This window comes from Saccopteryx leptura, chromosome 9 (genome assembly GCF_036850995.1).
Source record: "Saccopteryx leptura isolate mSacLep1 chromosome 9, mSacLep1_pri_phased_curated, whole genome shotgun sequence".
NCBI lineage: Eukaryota > Metazoa > Chordata > Mammalia > Chiroptera > Emballonuridae > Saccopteryx > Saccopteryx leptura.
In genome coordinates, this window is record NC_089511.1 from 71,347,007 (window position 1) to 71,366,243 (window position 19,237).

Sequence of the window (19,237 nt, forward strand, 5' to 3'; positions counted from 1 at the left end):
TGTAATTTCTGGCATCAGGGGGAAAATCGGGGGACAACACGTTCCTTCATCCTTTCCCAGGTACAGAGGTCTCCCAGGGCTGACATTCGGCTGCTCTGCAGCGGCAAAGCTTTAGGGCACACATCAATTCCTCTTGGCTGCACCTGCACCTGGCCTTCTGTGACTCAGTATCACCTCTGTCTAGCTTTCAACCAGAGAAGTAGCACCTCCTCTTCTCAGGGGGCTGTTTTGACACCCAGGCTACAGGAGGCCTGTGTGGTGAGAATGAATCAAACGCCAACCAGGCAGGTGAAACCAACGCGTCCTTTATTGCAGACTGAAGCTAAGGGCTCACACTGTGGGCTCTGATCTGGGTGTCTCTGTGGCCCACGCCTTCCCAGAGACGCCAGGGCAAACTCTCCAATCAGAGGAGAAAACAGCTTCCAGAAACAACCCCTTTGAAGGGCTTGAGATGAGAACCTGAGGAAGGAGCAGCTTGGCATTTGGGGTTAACCAGAAAGGCAGGCCAGAGAGCCAGGCAAACCCAACCCTCATCTCCTGGTGACTCCAAGGTCACTCCTTTCGCTGGAAGTGCCACAGACTCTGAAAAGATCTAAGAGGCTCAGGGGGTGTGTGTGGAGGGGGCTGCTTTAGGGAGGGAGATGGGCACAGACTTGGGTGTTGGGGGAAAGCTGAGAAGCTCCACCCACTTGCTTCTCACGGGTCAAGTGCTTGTAGGAATTGCCTGGGGACCCTTTTGAGCGTGGGTTCTGATCCCAGAGGTCTGGGGAAAGTTCTGGAGTCCTGCATTTCTAACAAGCTCCCACGGATTCTGATGCTGCCAGCCCACAGGCCGCACTGAGCTGCTAGGCTCTGGCCATACAATGCCTTTTTGCATATAAGGAAAATGTACCTCTTCTTCAACAGGGGGAACCCCAGTGCAGGACACAGGGTGAGTGGGGCCAGACCAGGCTGGGCTAGCTTGCAGCCCTCACTTGTCCCGAGCTGAACTCAGTGGCCCTACAGATCTCATCTGGCATCCTTACCTTGAAAATCCTTTTCCCAGGGCCTAACCAACCAGGCCTTGGAGGTGACAGAGTGAACAAGGCATCCCTTAGGACACCAAGTTCTCATGTGCTCAGTGACAGGCCTACAATTTCCCAACCTGTCAGGTTCTTGCCAAGAGACTGGAGACCTGACCAGGGCAGCCTCCGGACAGGAAGAGGGAGGGAATGGGCACAGGCTGAGAAAGGGTTAGTGCTCCGACTGGTGGTTTGAGCTCTGAACAGTTTAATCCCAGTTGTAGAAGAGTGGCCACTGGTCCACAGATGTAGGATTTGGATGGCCTGGTTTGCCCCAAGCCTTGGGGTCTCAGGTGTCTCCCACAGACTCAAAAGTCCAAACCAGGTGGGCTCTGATCTGCTTGCTCCACAGATGAGAAGGTGGGAGGTTGATACCTGCAGGATCAAGAGGTCAGGGTTTCTCCAAACCACAGGTATTGTCACAGGAAGCAAGAGCCCCAGGCCTTCAGCTGGCAGAGCCTTTGGTTGTCCTGGTTTGCCAGTCCTGTTCCTGTGTTAGCACTGAACGTTCTATGTCCCAAGCAAACATGGATGGTAGGTCACCCTACTGCCTGGCCAGACCCTCAACTCCAGGTTGAAAACCTAGTAATGACTAGGTCATCAGGGCTTTGGGTGGTGGCCTGGGAGCTGATCGGCTACAAATCCAGTGGTCCACAATGCCTTCTGCCTCCAGGTGAACCAATGACAAGGTCGCCAGACTGCAGCAAGAGGGAGGCTGTGAGGGAGGCACAGGCACAGATGGCTTTATTTTTCTCTGGGCCACTCTCCAGCAGCTCAAGGGGTGATGCCAGACACAGCTGGTCACTCCTGAGGGAGGGAGGAAGCACTCAGAACTTCCCACCCCAGCAATTTCTTAACCATGAGGAGGGACAGAGCCAACTTGATATGCTCCCGTTTCCTGGCCTGATGGTCCTTGGGCTCCTGTATAAACGTTGTCAGCCCTGCTGCAGCTTTCCCACAATTCCTGGTGCAGGCTTCCCACCAATCAGGGACCCCCGGGGCTGAGGATGGGGCCCTGTGAAGGGCCTCCGCGGGGTGGTTCTCAGGAAGCAATAAATAGAGGCAGGTCGTCTTCTGCTCCTCTCAGGGCAGCGACTGGCTCTCAGTACTAGAAGCGAGGCTTCAACCCAAGGGGCCCAGGTGCTCAGCGATGCTCAGCTGTGAGCTCAGAAGGTACTGAGGCTTTGAGGATAACCTGGAGGCATGTGTTCCCTAAAAAGCTTCCAAGGAGCCCACAGGAGGTGAAGGCCCACTGCCAAACTGTAAGACTGAGAGAGGGTGAGGGTCTGCCCAAGTTTGCACAGAGGCTATGAATGCCCAGAGTCCGGGCTCTAGACCCCATCTCACCTCCTCCCTCTGGGCATGCCACTACTGTTCTAAGCTATCTATCCTGGCCCGCTGCGCCCCTTCCCACCATGTGGTGTTTGGCCCACCCATCCCCAGCCCCCCAAGCTTGGCCTCCCAAAGGCCCTCGGGACTCCCTCCCCTTTGGGTGCCAGGCCAAATGGCCTCAGTTCCTTGCTGGGTGGGCATGAGAAGGGAAGCCTAAGGTGGGGGGGGCCGTGCGCCCTCTGGGGACATGAGCATGTCAAACTTGATGAGTGGCGGGGCGATGACGCGCACCTCGGCGCTCAGCGGGTTGAAGCGGAGGTTGATGCTGCGCAAGGCGGGCATGGCGGCCAGCTTCTCCACAGGCACATCTGTTCGGGAGAGAAGGACCGATTAGAGGGCCGGGAGCCAAGAAGGATGATGGAGCAGGAAGACACTGACACTTGGTGGAAGCAGTTCTCCACCACCCACAGCACATGGGCTCAGCTCCTGATGCCTAGACCTGGGTAAGCGGCCATCGGGGCCCACCAGGACATTCCAACCACATGCAGGAACACAGCCTAAAAAATAAAGTTAAACACAGGAGTTCCACTTATCCCAGCAATTCCACTTCTGGGCAGAACTGAGAGAATTGCAAACACTGTGCACAAATGTACACAGCAGCTCTATTCACAACAGCCATGTGTCCCCAACAGGTAAGTGGAGAAACAAGATGGGGACATCTTGTTTCTCCAAGATGGAGCATGCAAATATCCTGCTCCACCCCAACATCAGCACCCGCTGCCCCCAGGTTTAAAAGCCACTGATGATTCTTTTTTTTTTTTTTTTGTATTTTTCTGAAGTTGGAAACAGGGAGGCTGTCAGACAGACTCCCGCATGTACCTGATTGGGATCCACCCAGCATGCCCACCAGGGGGCGATGCTCTACCCATCTGGGGCATCGCTCTACCGCAACCAGAGCCATCCTCAGCACCCGGGAAAAACTTTGCTCCAATGGAGCCTTGGCTGCGGGAGGGGAAAAGAGAGACAGAGAGAAAGGAGAGGGGGAGGGGTGGAGAAGCAGATGGGCGCTTCTCCTGTGTGCCCTGGCCGGGAATCAAACCCGGGACTCCTGCACGCCAGGCTGACGCTCTGCCACTGAGCCAACTGGCCAGGGCCTCCACTGATGATTCTTGCCCAATCTACTCTTTGTGATGTTTACAAAATGATGATGTTCCAACTCCAGCAGCTCCTTAGCATTACTCTAAGTGAGAACCTTCCCTTCTCTCCCACTATCTGTTTATTGTCAACATGGACTCTTATGTTCCTTGAAATTCACTATTGTATTTAATTATCTTGGTGCTCAAAGTGTCGCAGAGTAGGCCAGTAGGAGCCCCTTCGATCTGGCTCCAGTGATTCTTGTCATGCCCTCGGCAGTTTTGGATACACTTCCTTACTTTTCAATAAGGCTCACCTCGGGCTGTCACAGTCCTGATATCAGCCATCGAAGTCTGGTTCCTTTCAGTGGGGGAGGGTATCAGTGCCCAATACTATTCGTGCTGATGACTGCGCCATATTTTACAATCCACCCACAAGGCCCTGTGTATGTCTGATCTGTTTTTGACTGCTGCCTAGAACACCATCCTGTGTCCCACCACATTCTACCCCTCTACTTTGCCAGCAATGGACACCCAGGTGGCCTCCATCTGTCTGTAAGGGTTGGTCTGACACTGTCTTTGGATGTATGCCCAGGAGCAAGGTGACTGCTCCGTCAAAGGCAATGTGCTGTGTGTCCCCTTATCTAACTGTTCTCTAGAACTGCTGAGTTGACCGGGAGCTCCAGTGATCCTGCTGCCCCAGGGCTTTCAAAAGAGGCTGCCCGGACCTTCCTACTCCCACTTCCAGGCTGACTGGACACCGAGCCCTGACCTTCAGTGCAGTATCTTTCCCTGCCCATGCCTTAAAGCCCTGCGGTAAGGAGTGGGTAGTGCCTGGAAGGGGGTAAGGAGAGCCCATGCTTGGCTATGCTTTACACCCTTTGGAAAGAGCCTCAACTGAATCCCTCAATACAGATACAGTTTTCTCCCCTGGGTTTGGTAACTGGGATGTACTTACCTCCCTAACTCTTCCCGGGAAAAGGGATGGGGAGGTCACTAGCTCAGGTTAGTTCCTCATATGTGCATGTCACTCTAGTTTATAAAGCACTTCCATCTGATCCTCTCCAGAGCCCTAGGGAGAGAGCAGCACAAGTGCCCTTCTGCCCACTTTAAGATGGAGAAACTGAGGTTCAGAAAAGATTGACACACAAAGGCATACAGCCATTAAGTAGCTGAGCCGGGGTCCTGGTTTGCTGCTTCATAGCGAGCTCCAGTGTCCATTCCCAGCTGGGTTAGATGGGGATGGGCAGGAGAAAGCAACCCAAAAGCTTCAGCATGAACTGGCAGGTGACTCAGCACCCAGGGGAGTTCCCAGGGGCCTCTTCTCCTGCTGCAGCTCAAGATGTTCCCTGAAGGATAGGAGTTTTCAGGAATTTGGGCCTTCAGGATCTCTGTGTTGGGTCAAATTTTGTTGACTTTTTGTTGTTGTTATTGTTTGTTTAGTATGTGTTGAGTGCTTGATGACTTAAACTTTTTTGTGTGTGTGACAGAGACAGAGAGAGGGAGAGACAGGGACAGACAAACAGGAAGGAAAAGAGTTGAGAAGCATCAATTCTTCGTTGCGGCTCCTTAGTCTCCTTAGTTGTTCATTGATTGCTCTCTCATGTGTGCCTTGACTGGGGGGTTGCAGGAGAGCGAATGACCCCTTGCTCAAGCAGCGACCCCGCGCTCAAGCTGGTGAGCCCGCACTTAAGCCGGTGACCTCAGGGTTTCAAACCTGGGTCCTCCACGTCCCAGTTCGATGTTCTATCCACTGCGCCACCACCTGGTCAAGCTTGATGACTTAAACTCTTTATGTTGCATTTTTTAATCCTCACAATAGCCATGTGAGCTGAGTACTATTTTCCCCATTTTATAAATGAGGAAAATGAAGAGCAGAGAGGTTAGGTAACTTGTCCAAGGTCACACAGCTAGGAAGTGCTGGAACCAGGAAATGAAGACAGGCTGGCTGACTCCAGCAGCTGTGCTCCTCACCCCACCTCCTGTGTGGCCCTGCAGCCTGGCATGCCTCCACCTGCCAGCTCTCAGGGGTCCTCTTAGTTATGGGAGAGAGAAAACACTTTTCTTGCAAGCTCCCTGGGGCCCAGGAGTGTCTGGCTTCCCTGACCAGGCTGCTCACAGCTCTCTGGGCTGCCCAACCAGGAACTGCCCAGCCCAGGGACTCCACTTCTTTTTTTTTTATTATTCATTTTAGAGAGGGGAGAGAGAGAGACAGGGGGAGGAGCTGGAAGCATCAACTCCCATATGTGCCTTGACCAGGAAAGCCCAGGGTTTCAAACCAGCGACCTCAGCATTTCCAGGTCAACACTTTATCCACTGCGCCACCACAGGTCAGGCGGGACTCCACTTCTAGTAGAAGCTAGGAGCACATGGCAGGAGTCATACAACCTCTGAGCTCTCTAAGGTCCCCACAAAAAGCATGTTCTTGCTGACCTGCCGTGAAAAAAGGGTTTCCTGGAGATGTTCTCACATTGGTTCAGGAAACTTCCATGCCTCTTGGTTCTGCTCTGGGTCACAGTGCAGAACAGACCTGTCCCTTAATGTCCACGAGAACAACACTTCTGAGAGTTATAGCCCAGCAGCCACCACCACCACCTTCTCCAGGTGAACAGCCCCAGATCCCATACTTCACGTGCTACTGGGCAGGGAGAGGAGGTTACGATGCTGAACAGAGCTTTGGAGTAAGAAAGATGAGTCTGGCTTTTCTAGGCACTGACTGTGTTGCCCTAGGCAGGATCTCTAAACACAGGCTTTCTCCCCTGTAAAACGGGGTCTCCTGCAGGGAGGCCATGAGAAAGCAATGACTGCATGTCACATGCCAGCGACATGCTCCAGCAACACACGCCCAACCAGCGTAGGGCCCTTTGCGCCCTGTTGCCATTCTGGCGCCTGCACCAAGCACACCAGCCGAGTACCACTCCACCCTGAGGACAGGTCTACCTCTGAGCATGCAAATGCCAGCTACAAAACTTGGCCAGCAGCATCTCAGCCTGAGTTTTTTTTTTTGTTTTTTTTTTTTTTTACAGAGACAGAGAGAGAGTCAGAGAGAGGGATAGACAGGGACAGACAGACAGGAATGGAGAGAGATGAGAAGCATCAATCATTAGTTTTTCGTTGCACGTTGCAACACCTTAGTTGTTCATTGATTGCTTTCTCATATGTGCCTTGACCACAGGCCTTCAGCAGACTGAGTAACCCTTTGCTCGAGCCAGTGACCTTGGGCTCAAGCTGGTGAGCTTTCAGCCTGAGTTTTCTACTGAAATGGCCTGGATATAAAATCATGTGGAAAGGGACATGGTGTTGAGCCTCAGACTTCAGAAAGCACTGCATACCCATCACCACCACTCACAGCTCAGAAGCCCTGGAGGTGGCCTCTGCAGAGAGCTGAGAGGACCAATGGAAGGTCCCTTGGGGAACCCATTTCCATGCCTTCCTGCTCAGGGGCTGTACAGATCATAGCAGAGAGACCATCATAGCTGGGAGGAAGTTGAGGAAACAGACACAGTGGAAGGAAGCAACTCTGGCCCCGATCACCCAGCCCCTGGGCAGCCAGGCTGACGCTGAGAGGGAGGACACTCACTCAGACTAGAGGAGTGATGTGCAAGAATCCCGGTGCCAAATCCTGCCCAGGAGTTCAACCTCCTTTAGCACCTTGGGGTGACCTGACTCTGAGCTCCCTGAGGGCCCAGTTGTTTGTTAGGTCAGGGGCCCAGTCCCCTTCTACACTTAGGAGCACAGGACACTCAATTTAAGTTCCCGAGGGCAAAGTCTTTGTTTTTGAAGGCCTAGGGTGTAACATTGTACCTGGCACATACACATTGTGGGCAGAAAAAGCCATTCTGGGCCGCTGGGAGGGAGTAACTAGGCTGGGCTGTGGCTGGGAGCTGGGTCCCCAGTTAGAAGACTGGCTGCAGGATGGCGTGTGGGTTGGTAATTACTGGTATTGCTGCAGGTGGCAAGGAGGGACCCAGAGCCCAAGGCAAGCTTGGAAGGTCAGGCAGGCAAAGAAACAGGGACAAGGGTGTTTCCAGAATATAGGGTTCTGAGCAGAAGTTATTCCTGGGAGGGGAGGAAAAGCAAGATCAACGATCCCAGCTCCTCCCACCTCCTTCTGCTTTCTCCTGAGCTCATTGGTAAGTTAATGTCACACTATACAGCTTTTGGCCACAGCTCTTCCCTGCCCCTTGCAGGTGGGGGCACTGCTGGAGTGGGGACTGGAAGCGGCTGCCTCTGTCAGTTCTTGGCTCTTTCCCTGTGAGCTGAGCCCCCATTTCCCTACCAGTAATGGCTAGGAAGAAAGGGGCCAATTGTTGGAAACTGCCTTTCTCACATTAGCAGCAGCTTTGCAATGGCCATGGCCCACAGCACAGCCAGCAGCATAGGCAGAAGGGATAGCCGCCCTCTGCCCCTGGCTGCCCAGACAAGGAAACCCTTCGCATTGGGCTTTTAAGAAGTAAAGTCATTCCATGGGGTACTATAACCTCTATGTAACACAGAAGGAAATTAAGGCCCAGGGAGATTTTGTACCTTGTCTAAATGGCCCAGCAAAGTAGGCTGTTTCTGGGAACTGATATTTGAGGCCCTGTGCTAGATGCTTCTTCACAATGACCCATTTTGCAGATGAGAAAAAGGAGCCTCAGATTCTGTAACTCTACTCTGGCTCCCTTGAATTTTTCAACCAGGCCTGACTTTTGCACTTCCATGTTCATTTCTCATTGTCCATTTTGGCAAGAAATCCGCTGAGCTGGTTTGGTCTGTTAACAAGCCCAAAACAGAGTCACTTATGCTAAGCCCCATGTCACCAAACCGAGACTTAATTAGTTTCAGCTCTCCCAGAAATGAAATCTTAAACCAGTCAATCAGGAATCGCCTGATCCTCACTAGTTAGGTCACCTGCCTGGTAGACCCCGGATGTGCCTGAAGGGACAGTAACCTTGCAATAACCAACCTGCTTTTTTTTTCTTCAAATTTTTTATTTATTCATTTTAGAGAGGAGAGAGAGTAAGAGTGAGAGAGAAAGAGAGAGAGAAAGAGAGAGAGAGAGAGAAGGGGGGAAGAGCAGGAAGCATCAATTCCCATATGTGCCTTGACCAGACAAGTGCAGGGTTTTGAACTGGCAACCTCAGCGTTCCAGGTCGACACTTTATCCACTGCGCCACCACAGGTCAGGCACCAAGCTACTTTTTTGCTAGTGCAAATTCCTTGTTTCCACTCCCTGTCTACATCTTTCATTTGTATAGCTTCCCGGAGCTCCTTTCTGTATGCTAAAGACCATGCTGCCCAATTCATGAATATTTAAATAAAGCCAGTAAGATCTTTAAAATTTACTCAGTTCAATTTTGTTTTTAATAAGCCAGAACCCTCCCCCTCAATATTCGATCTTCCATGACATCTACCTTGATAGTGAAGGTTCCTGTCCTTCACCATCTCCCAGGTGATGTCTGATCACCTGGGCCTGCTTTCAGCAAGAATCCTATGAGATTATTTAGGCAGAATCTTCCCCGATCCACAATGTTTTTCCTCTTAGTAATATTTTATTCACTTCTCTCCAAACTGCCCTACTGAAGGACAGCGATGGCCTTTATAGGAGCCGCACAGGAATTAGGTGTGTTACCCTGATATAACTGCTAACGTTGTTTGAGCTGCTCAGAGGCAGGAGCAACGGAACCCCCAGACGTGTCAGAGCTGGGAGAAGCAACAACCTGGACAGCCCGACTAGAGGGGAGATGGCTGGACGGTGGAGAGAAGATAGGATTTTCACTTTGTGGGTGGGGAAACTGAGGCTTAGAGAAGTTAAATAAGCTTCCCAAGGCCACGCTGCACATGGGTGGTTCAATGGGACAGAAGCCAGGTATATAGACTTGGGAACACCAGGACAGTAAGAGGAAGCTCAGCTCTCCTCTCTCCCACAGGCCACGCCCTCATCCCCTTTCACCAACGGCCTGCTGATCCTCAAATCCCAGCCCAAAGGCCCCTTCTCTGCCAGTCCCCTCGGTCCCCATTCAAATCACATCACACTTTTACACCAGTCCTGTATCACAGCTCATGCTCTGTAGCCTGTGAAAATGTCTGTTCACTCCCATAAATGCAGTACTTAGCACAGCACCTACAGGGTGCTCTATGTGTTAGATGACGAATGAATATGGTCTGACCTAAATTAGAGCAGAAGCTCTTTCAGGCTCAGGACCACCCTGGGCTGGGCACAAAGTAGACCCACCATCAACAAAGTTTTATTAAACAACTCTGTGACCACAGTACATTCAAGAGTTGGGGCCCTGGCCAGATCGCTCGGTGGGCATCGTCCGGAAGCACAGAGGTTGCCGGTTTGATCTCCAGGCAGGGCACATACAGGAACAGATCAATGTTTCTGTCTCTCTCTCGTGCTCTCTCCCTTCTTCTCTAAAATCAACAAATAATAATAATAATAAATTAACAGTTGGGAGTCCTTCCCCTGGTCTGACCCATTCTGTGCACATTTGCCAGTCAGAGCTAGGCCTCTGTGGACCAAGGCAGTGACAGGACACTGGCCCTTTAGCACTAGAAATCCAACTTAGGAAATAAAAATATATTGACAAATAAAATAAAGTCTCACTATCTAGAACTAATCACTGTTAATGGCCTTTCCAATTAATTATTTCCTTTAATATTTCATATTAATTCCTTTAATATGCATGCATATAGATAATATACACATCTATATTTTAAAAATGGCCTCCCAGATACTATGCCATAACATGCTTTTCTTGATGACATGCTGTAAACATCTTTTCAGGTTATAGGTCGGTGACATTATTCTGGCTGCATCTAGTCCATGGTACGAAGGGAGCACACTTAGGCTTCCGTTTCTACTGCTGGACGTTCAGATTGATTCCAATGTTCACTGTACAAACAGAGGCATTGAGTTCTCAAGGCATTCCAGAGCTACCTTATCTCTTTCAGCCTGTGACCGTGGAATGTAGGATGTGAGGGTCTAGAATTCTTTCATGAAACCAGAGTAGTAGTCCTTTGACTTTCTGATGGCCCTCAAATGTCTGGTGGTGGTGAGGGACTTACGTTGCAAGGCCTAGTATCTACCCCAGGTGGGGACTGAAGCTATTCTTCCCCATGGCAGGGAAGGAGGACCCCAACCTCGTTTAAACATCACAGATTCTGGCATAGGTGGGGCACGGTCCACTGCTTGTTCCTGTCACATTACAATGCCGCAGCTGGTGACCTTGTGCCCCGGGTGACCCTTTTCCCACCTGTGCAGATGGGTCCAGCCCCCTCCCACTGCAGACAGCCATCCATCCTCCTGCCTTTATCTGTGGACACTTAAATAATCTATAATAGAAAAGTCAGAGTGGGCAGTTCTTAGAGAAAATTACTTCCCTAAGGTTAGTCTAACTCCCTTCACTAACCATTTGCACTACTGACTGGCAAACTTATTTTATGCCTATGGGCCAGCTAGAGGCAAAATTATTTAAAACATACTTGTAGTGCTCACCATCTAAAGGGGACTGAGAGCCAGAGGGGTCTGGGTCCAGGAAAGTGGCACGGGGTCCTGAGTGAGCTTCCTGGCACAGAGCTGACTCGGTGGGCTGGACCCCATGACACTGAAGTTCCCCAGCCAGACGGCCCAGGGCCCAAGCTCTCTGGCCTCCTTAGCCACTTAGAAATGCACCAGGGAGCCCCTTATCTTGTGCAGACTGGGATACACTGCAGAGCTTACACATGGCAGGCTGTCCCTTCTGACCCAGATAGCCTCTTCCTGCCCAGCTGCCAGATTTTTCAGGACCCTCCAGCTTCTCTGCTTCCATCGCTAAGGGATTCCAGCCTGGGAGTGTAAAGCCGGCACCTTCAGAATACCTCCTTACAGTGGCACCTGGGGTGCTAGGTAAAAGGCAGTGGCAGTGCCCCAGCCCTAGGGCCTTAGCCTCGGTGCAGCCCTTGGGAGCCCACCTCAGCCTCCCCAGGTGGGCTGCAGGCACATTTGTGCTTGAGACTCCAGGCTGGCTCCCATAGCTGAGCCTTGTCACAGCTCTTGCCACCTGGAGACCAAAACAAAAGATCAAGGAGGCTGTGCTGAGCTAAGCCGAGCTTCATGCCCTCAAAATGCCACAAGGGATAAGCAGGCAAACTGTGGAAACCTGGCAGGACAGGGAATCGTGCCTGTAACAGAAGGTTCCCAGGCCACACACATATGCATGCCTCCCTCACAGCTGGGTCTGTCCCCAGGCAGGGACAGTGACTGAGCCGCCCCCATTCCACAGAGCCCTGGACCGAGCATCTGCTGGGTGGTGCGGGGAGAAAACAGAAATGGCCCCTGCCCTCAGTAAGCACAGAGGACAATGCCTGTCCTTGACAACCCTGCAAGCTGAGTTGGGAGGCTGTGCAGAAGCAGCAGCTCTAAGTCCCCTACTATGACAAACGGGAGAGTGGACAGGGTCAGAGACCCAGGCCCTAACCTCAGATCTGCCACTTAAAGTCGTGCAACCTCAGGCAGGCCCCTGACCTCTCAGAACCTCATCCTCTCATCTTTAAAACTGATCTCCTGCCTCATAAGACCACAGGAGGCAGTGGAGGGGACCATAAGGCTCTTCCCAAGGAGGATGGGGTTAACGAGGTACAGAGAGTATGGCAGGCATCCCCCTTAAGCGAATGGGTAGCATATAGTATTTTAAGAATCCTGCCCTGGCCAGTTGGCTCAGTGGTAGCGCATCGGCCTGGCATGCAGGAGTCCCGGGTTCGAATCCCGGCCAGGGCACACAGGAGAAGCGCCCATCTGCTTCTCCACCCCTCCCCCTCTCCTTCCTCTCTGTCTCTCTCCTCCCCTCCCGCAGCCAAGGCTCCACTGGAGCAAAGTTGGCCCGGGCGCTGAGGATGGCTCTGTGGCCTCTGCCTCAGGCGCTAGAATGGCTCTGGTTGCAGCAGAGCGTCGCCCCCTGGTGGGCGTGCCGGGTGGATCCTGGTCGGGCGCATGCGGGAGTCTGTCTGACTGTCTCTCCCCGTTTCCAGCTTCAGAAAAATACAAAAAAAAAAAAAAAAAAAAAAAAAGAATCCCTAGTGAGCCCTGGCCAGTGGTTCAGTGGATGGAATGTCAGCCGAGGTCACTGGTTTGATCCTGGGTTGGTCTGATTTTAGGGTCTCTGGTTCAGTCCTGGGGTTACCAGCTCAATCCTGGGGGCATCAGTTTGACCCCCAGGATGCAAGTTTGAGCCTGGTCAGTGCACATATAAGAAGCAATCAATGAGTACACAACTAAGTGGAACAACAGTTGATGCTTCTCTCTTTCTCTCTCTCCTCTCTCAGGAAAAAATAAAAAGAATCCCTAATGAACCTACAGACTTTTTTCCCTTAAGTACAAGCTACAGGGAAACAAAACAAAGAACCGCTGCTGGATCCTCTCCTGGGCCCAGGTGGGCCAGCAAAGGTGGGTTGATGGGCACCGAGGGGCCCTCAGCACAGCCTTGCCCCCTGCATGCTCCCTGGTTCAGATCTGATATACAATCAAAGCTGAATCCCAACAACTCCCTTCAGAAATAACATGGTCTTATCGGCTGTCCTGGAGCTGGCCAAATATGTGACTCAACCTGCCTGGCCGACACCTGGCATTATCTCCCCAGTCACATTTTCTGTCTTTGCATCCCTGCGCCCATCTCTCCTCCCCTCCGAAGTCCCTGCTCTCCCTCCACCCTCCTCTGCCCCTGGCCCACTGGAAGGAGGCCACTGTGCCCCCACTCCGGGCTGCTCTGCGCCTCCTTCAGTTCCTCCAGCTGCTCCCATCAGACCCTCTGGGAGGACTCAGAAAAGATAACCCTGCTGTCGTGTCGCATTAAGTGTCTGCCATTCCCGTCCACCCTCCACCCCATCCGCTGGCAGTGGGCCTGTGTCTAACACCTGCAGGAGGACTAGACCTGCCTCATCTGCCGTGTGTGTGTCAAGTGTCTGGCAGCGAGAGGTGACAGGACATGCAGATGGAAGAGAAGCTGCCCTCCCTCAAGGTGCCTGCCTGGGTGCTGGTGGATGTGCAAATGGCTCCTTTGGAAATCATTCTCATGTTTGGAAACTATGGCTGCTGATACCAACTTCACCACTCCCTCTGCTCAGGTTTAAGATCGTTGTCTGAGAAATAAGACTTCCCTTACAGCTGGCACAGTAAGACGAAATGCACCTCAAATACCCACCGGGTGGGAACAAGGTAGGGAGGGCCCTGCTGGAGAAACCACACTTGGTGAAGCAAAATGAGTCAAAGATGAGGCCACTGAACTTGAGCGAGAGGCTCCAGCACACCACTGTGAGCTGGGCTGTCCCCCGCCTGGCAGGGCAGCAGGACGCATGCCCCAAGTGAAAGGTGTGGAGCACAGGCCAGCTCCTCTCACTTACACTAGGACTCTGGCATGAACGTGTCCTTTGGGAACTGGCTCGCTATCTCTGTTTCCATTGCCTTTGACTTATTGATACAGTTCCGTCTGAAAATGCCAGGTGAGCAGGCTGTGCTACGGGAAAGCCAGGAGAGGGGTTTGAGGCCCTGGGGCAGCAGAGCACTGGGCCCAGGGTCCAGGGTCCAGGGTCCAGGGTCCAGGAGCGCCAGTGGAAAGAGGAACCCTGAGGAGGGAGGCAAATCCATAGAGCTCACGTCTGTCACCCTCCCAGCCAAGGCCAGGCTGCTGCTCTTCTCATCCTGATGTACACACACACGCACACACATGTATACACACACACACACACACCAGAGATCAGTTGAGAAGAGGAGAAAAGGGGAGGTTATAGCTTTTTTTTTTTTTTTTTTTTTTTGTATTTTTCTGAAGTTGGAAACGGGGAGGCAGTCAGACAGACTCCCGCACGTGCCCGACCGGGATCCACCTGGCACGCCCACCAGGGGGCAATGCTCTGCCCATCTGGGGCGTCGCTCTGTTGCAACCAGAGCCATTCTAGCGCCCATAGAGCCACCCCCAGCGCCCAGGCCAACTTTGCTCCAATGGAGCCTCACTGCTGGAGCGGAAGAGAGAGACAGAGAGGAAGGAGAGGGGGAGGGGTGGAGAAGCAGATGGGCGCCTCTCCTGTGTGCCCTGGCCGGGAATCGAACCCGGGACTCCTGCACGCCAGGCCGACGCTCTACCACTGAGCTAACCAGCCAGGGCCAGTTATAGCTCCTTTAGGAATGGAATGTGGATGTTGATGGATGATTCTGGTTTAACTCAGTGATTCTGTCTTATCTGCACACTGGAATTATCTGGGGAGTTTTTAAAAATCATCAAGCTCAGAAGCCACCATCAAAGATTCTAATTTAATTGTCATGAGGTGAGGACTGGCACGGGGTGTTTGTAAAGCTCCCCTTAGGATGTGACTATACAGCAAATTCGAGCCTCAGACCTCCCAGCCCTCCTGCCTACTTCAGCACAGACACAGAGCTGTCAGGAGGAAGGCGGACGCCTGCATGGCCCAGGAGAGCCTGCCTCATTACCATACACTGTTCCCTCCACCCCAAGAAAGCTTTCTTCCACCAAAGTTATGCACTTCAGCTACAACTTTCCTGTTGCTTTCCATCTCCCCACAGCTGTGGGAGAAATCTCCTCTCCATATGCAAAGCACTGTCCTAAATTGCTGGGGTTCTGGAGCAAGACTGCTTGGGTTGGAGCCCCAGTTCTTCCCAGGTGCCATGACCTTGGCCAAGTTACTTAACTTCCTTGTGCCTCAGTGTCCTCACCTGTGGAAAATAACAGTACCTCCCTCATAGGTTATCATGAGGTTTAAACAAGAGTATACTTGAAAAATGCTTAGAATATTCCACATGTAAAGTAAGTGGTCACTGAATCTCAGCTGGTGTAACTGACCATGCACAAGCCCTGTGAGAATGGAGAGTATGCTTTATCCATCTCTGTCTCCGGCACAGAGCCTGACACAGAGCAAGCTATTCAGTCAAAAAATGACAACTGGTGAACGAAGGAACATCTTCCCAAAGCCTAACTCCATGTCTATGTCTGTGTCCGAGTTCCTGCCTGCCTTATTCCCTGAATAAATAGGTCCTTAAAAGCCTAACTCCATGCCTCTGTCTGTGTCCGAGTTCCTGCATGCCTTATTCCCTGAATAAATAGGTCCTTAAAAGCCTAACTCCATGCCTATGTCTGTGTCCGAGTTCCTGCCTGCCTTATTCCCTGAATAAATAGGTCCTCGAGAGGCTGAGCTCCGAGATCTCAGCACGGCGCTGCTCTCCAGCACTCTGGACAGGGACAGGGGCAGGCAGTATCAGGATTGTCTAACAGCAGGAAAGCATCTTGTTTTGTTTTTTTAAAAAAAAAAAACATTAAAGAACTCCTTTTCTTGCTCTTTGTGTGCTACCAACAGAGTGGCCACAGCATCCTGGAGAACTGGGGGTTCTGGGTAATCTAGGCTTTACTATGCAGTAGCTGGCACAGAGAATGCCATTTGGGCAGAGACTAAGTGTGAGAAAGGTCTTTTGCCCAAAGACCCAGCTTGCTCATTCCTAAAGGCAGACACACAAGGGCCAGGGCTGCAAACAGGAGCTTCCCTCCCCATCATGTCTGAGGGCCATGTTTCATTTGCATCAACTGCCATTGAAGCTTGTTTGTTTACACCAGGGTCACCCCCGCAGCGTGGCTCCTGCACTTTGTCTAATGATCACTTCCCCAATTTGCTTGCTAGCAGACGGATGCCAGTACCTACTGCTCGCTGCCAATGGACACAACTTGATGCTCTGCAGGCACCAGACAAGAGCATGCTAAACAGAGGGCATGAGTCTGCTGTGGCACATAGGCAAATGCCACCTTGGTGGGCAAGTCATCCTCCCCTGGGAACTGTGACACTCAGTGTTTGGGGGGCAGGGCAAGGTTCAGACTGTCACCAGCTGGCTGTGCTCAGAGGAATGTTCAAACCCAATGCCCAGGGAAGAGATGGTTCCATTGCCCCAGATCAGCTTAAAGCCCCAGATCCAGGGGCAAGAAAAAAGTGCCAGGGGTTTGACTTTGTCCTTTGATACCTGCCAGCCCAGAGAGCCCCTGCCTAGTCAGATCCTTGCCAGGCTTGAAGGCTGCACATCCCGGTCACTCCCTCTTCTCAGCTACTAAGTGCTTGTCTCAAATCACTTCCTCATTGAACCCAAGAACGGGACCAGGAATGACAGAGCAGCATGCTTCAGGGTTGTGGATATGGTAGGAGAAGGGAAGATGGGTACCAAGGGACCTGGGAGGGCGCCACCATTCTATTGGGGTCTGGCCACTCAGAATCCTCCAGAAGGATAACTATGGTCAACCTTTCTTGTCCAGCTAAGCCCTGCCTTGCTCTGGCCCACTGGTTAGCTTCTGTCCACCATTTTAGCAGTGTTCCCTGGCCCCTGGACAAATGAGGAGGCCTAGTAGAGTGGACAGCAAGGAGTAGGGGAAGCGGCCGAGCAGGCAGCACATGGTCAGGACTCGGGGCAGGCTGAACGGCAGGTGGATCAGCAGATAGTGGGAGTGATCCTGTGAACCTGACTAGCCCCAAAGAGTGGACAGGACAGGTCCTCTCCACTCTGCAGTGGGAGGAAATAGAGGCTGGCAGGGGTTAGGTGACTTGCTCATGCTAATGATGTAATTGGGGCTTTAGACCTGTGTCTTTCTGCTATAAAACTAAGAAGCCGAGGGAGGGAGGGAGGCCTGGGATGTATGCAGGGTTGAGCAGAGTCCAATTCTGGGTTAGGTAGAAGAGGAGTCTGCCCTGACTTCTGCTCTTGTCATCGCTGTGTGTGTGTGGGGGGGGGGGGGGGCGTTCCCCTGTTCTGCACTACCCGAGCACAGGCAGGCAGGCAGGCCCAGGGAAGCCCCGAGGAGCCTTTCTTGCACGTGGTTCAAGCTGCCTCACAGGGGAATTATGAAGGCAACTGTGCTGACAGATCAAGGCACCCTCCCCGGCAAGCTGGGAGACCTAAGTCCCCTGCCGCCACTACACCACTGTGTTCTGCCAGGAGACAGGGCCTTGTGCCCAGCAGCACGTTTGGGTTAAATGCGGCTCCCCATCCCATTTGAGGTTGGTGGGTCCGCAGGGTGAACAGCAGGGCTGACCTCTCAGCCCTCAAGGCCTTAGCACATTCTCCACTTAGTCTGAGATCTCCCTGAGAGTGGGTCTCTCCTACAAGGCCCAGCATCCTTGACTGACCAGTCCCAGGGCTTGGCTAAACCTCGAGCAGTGCAAGGTGAAAAATGGTGGGGCTTGAAAGAGGCATCAGCCAGATTCCACACATTGCTTTTACAACTCTGGGCAGAGGCTACCGACAGCAGCTGGGCGCTGGAGGGCACAGGCAAACCCTTTACTAATCCGCATCAGATCAGACCTCCACCCACAACAGTGCCCGGCAGCCTCGTGGAGAAGCGGAAGGAGGGCAAGAAGCCAGCTTCTCTACTGTGACCTGCCTTCAGGGCTGACAGCCTTCGGTGGCAGGCAGGCAGCTATGAGCAGTGTGTTTGCTGATCAGCTCCTTGTAAACTACCCACTAATGAGTGTTGCAGTGTGACCCCCCCTCCCAGGGAGGGCTGTTTTCTCTGCACCTACAGGACTCCTATCTGGGCTGAGGGAGGCCGTGCGGGAAAGCTACTCCCTTGCAACCTGCCAACTTGACTTGGGTTTTCTTAGGAGTTCCTACCAGACATGTGGCATTCTGCACCTGCTCCACCATGTAGCCACCCACACCCTCCTCTAAAGACCTGGCAGCCTCTGGAACATCAAAGACTTGGGTTCTAATCCTGCCTCCACCACATCTTTGTGCAGGCTCCTTAGCCTCTCAAGCCTCCTTCTCATCTGTCAAGCGGAGATAATGCCACCTACCCAGAAGAAGGGCTTCAGCAGATTAAGTGAGATAACTACAGAGGAGCAGTGCTATGCATCTATAGCTGTCAGGCTGTGACAAGTCTGTGCACTTTTGTCCTTTTAGATGAAACAAACCATTATTTCCACTTTGGTTCCTCCAGGGTTTCCTCTGTTTAAAAACCATTCCCTGGGCTCCAGTGGAAGAGTTAGTAGTGACACTCTCCTCCCGTCCCACCAGAGGAACAGCTGGGCTGTGCCGTGGAACACATGGGCAGGTCAGGCTGCTCCCTGTCCTCCAGGAAGCCCTCGCCCACCCAGCCCCCACGTGCACCCCTCTCTCAGTGCTTGGTCCTCGGTGATCCCTGCAACCAGGGGTGAGAGCAGCCAGAGCATGCGGAGCCTCACCAGGGGCCGTGTGGTGGAGAGCTGCCACCGTGAAATAAAGCCATGTTCCCTTTGCCCAGTGACCTGAACACGTTATTCTGTGAAACAGCGTGATAGGCATGCCAGAGAGGGCGGTCCTGAGGTCCTTGGCATTCGTGCCATAGACCAGGGAGGACAGCGGAGACCCCATATCCTGGGGAATCTCGTCTCCTGATGGAGACCAGAGTGAAGCTGTGACCTCCTGGAAGGATGTCCTCCTCCCCTGCTGCCCAGAGAAGGGCTCAGACCTCCAGGGACACGCTGGGCCATGGCAGGGGTGCAGGGGCCCCCACTCCCATCCTTACATCCCAAGGAAAAAGGGTCCTGTACTTGGGGAAACCTTATGTTGGAGGGCTGACACCAAGGCCCAGAAAATGATGGTGAAAGACTGAAAGGGTGGGAGGTGTGTCTGTGAAACTTGAAAGAAGGAATCAATCACAACATGATTCAGGAGGCAGAGTGGGCAGAACTGGGCACTGATTGGATGAATGTGGAGAAAAGAGGAGGAGC

The 19,237-nt window shown here is 52.6% G+C and overlaps 1 protein-coding gene across 3 annotated transcripts in view; it reads right to left on the reverse strand.

Moving 5' to 3' along the window:
* Nucleotides 1–289: 289 nt before the first annotated feature.
* LRRC20 (leucine rich repeat containing 20) overlaps nt 290–19,237 on the reverse strand; it is an 83,794-nt gene continuing 64,846 nt past the window's right edge. For all 3 annotated transcript variants that reach the window (XM_066350197.1, XM_066350195.1, XM_066350196.1), the window contains one exon: nt 290–2,761. In XM_066350197.1, the coding sequence (XP_066206294.1) occupies nt 2,607–2,761 (155 nt within the window). In that variant the 3' untranslated portion in view covers nt 290–2,606. The remainder of the gene's footprint in view (nt 2,762–19,237) is intronic.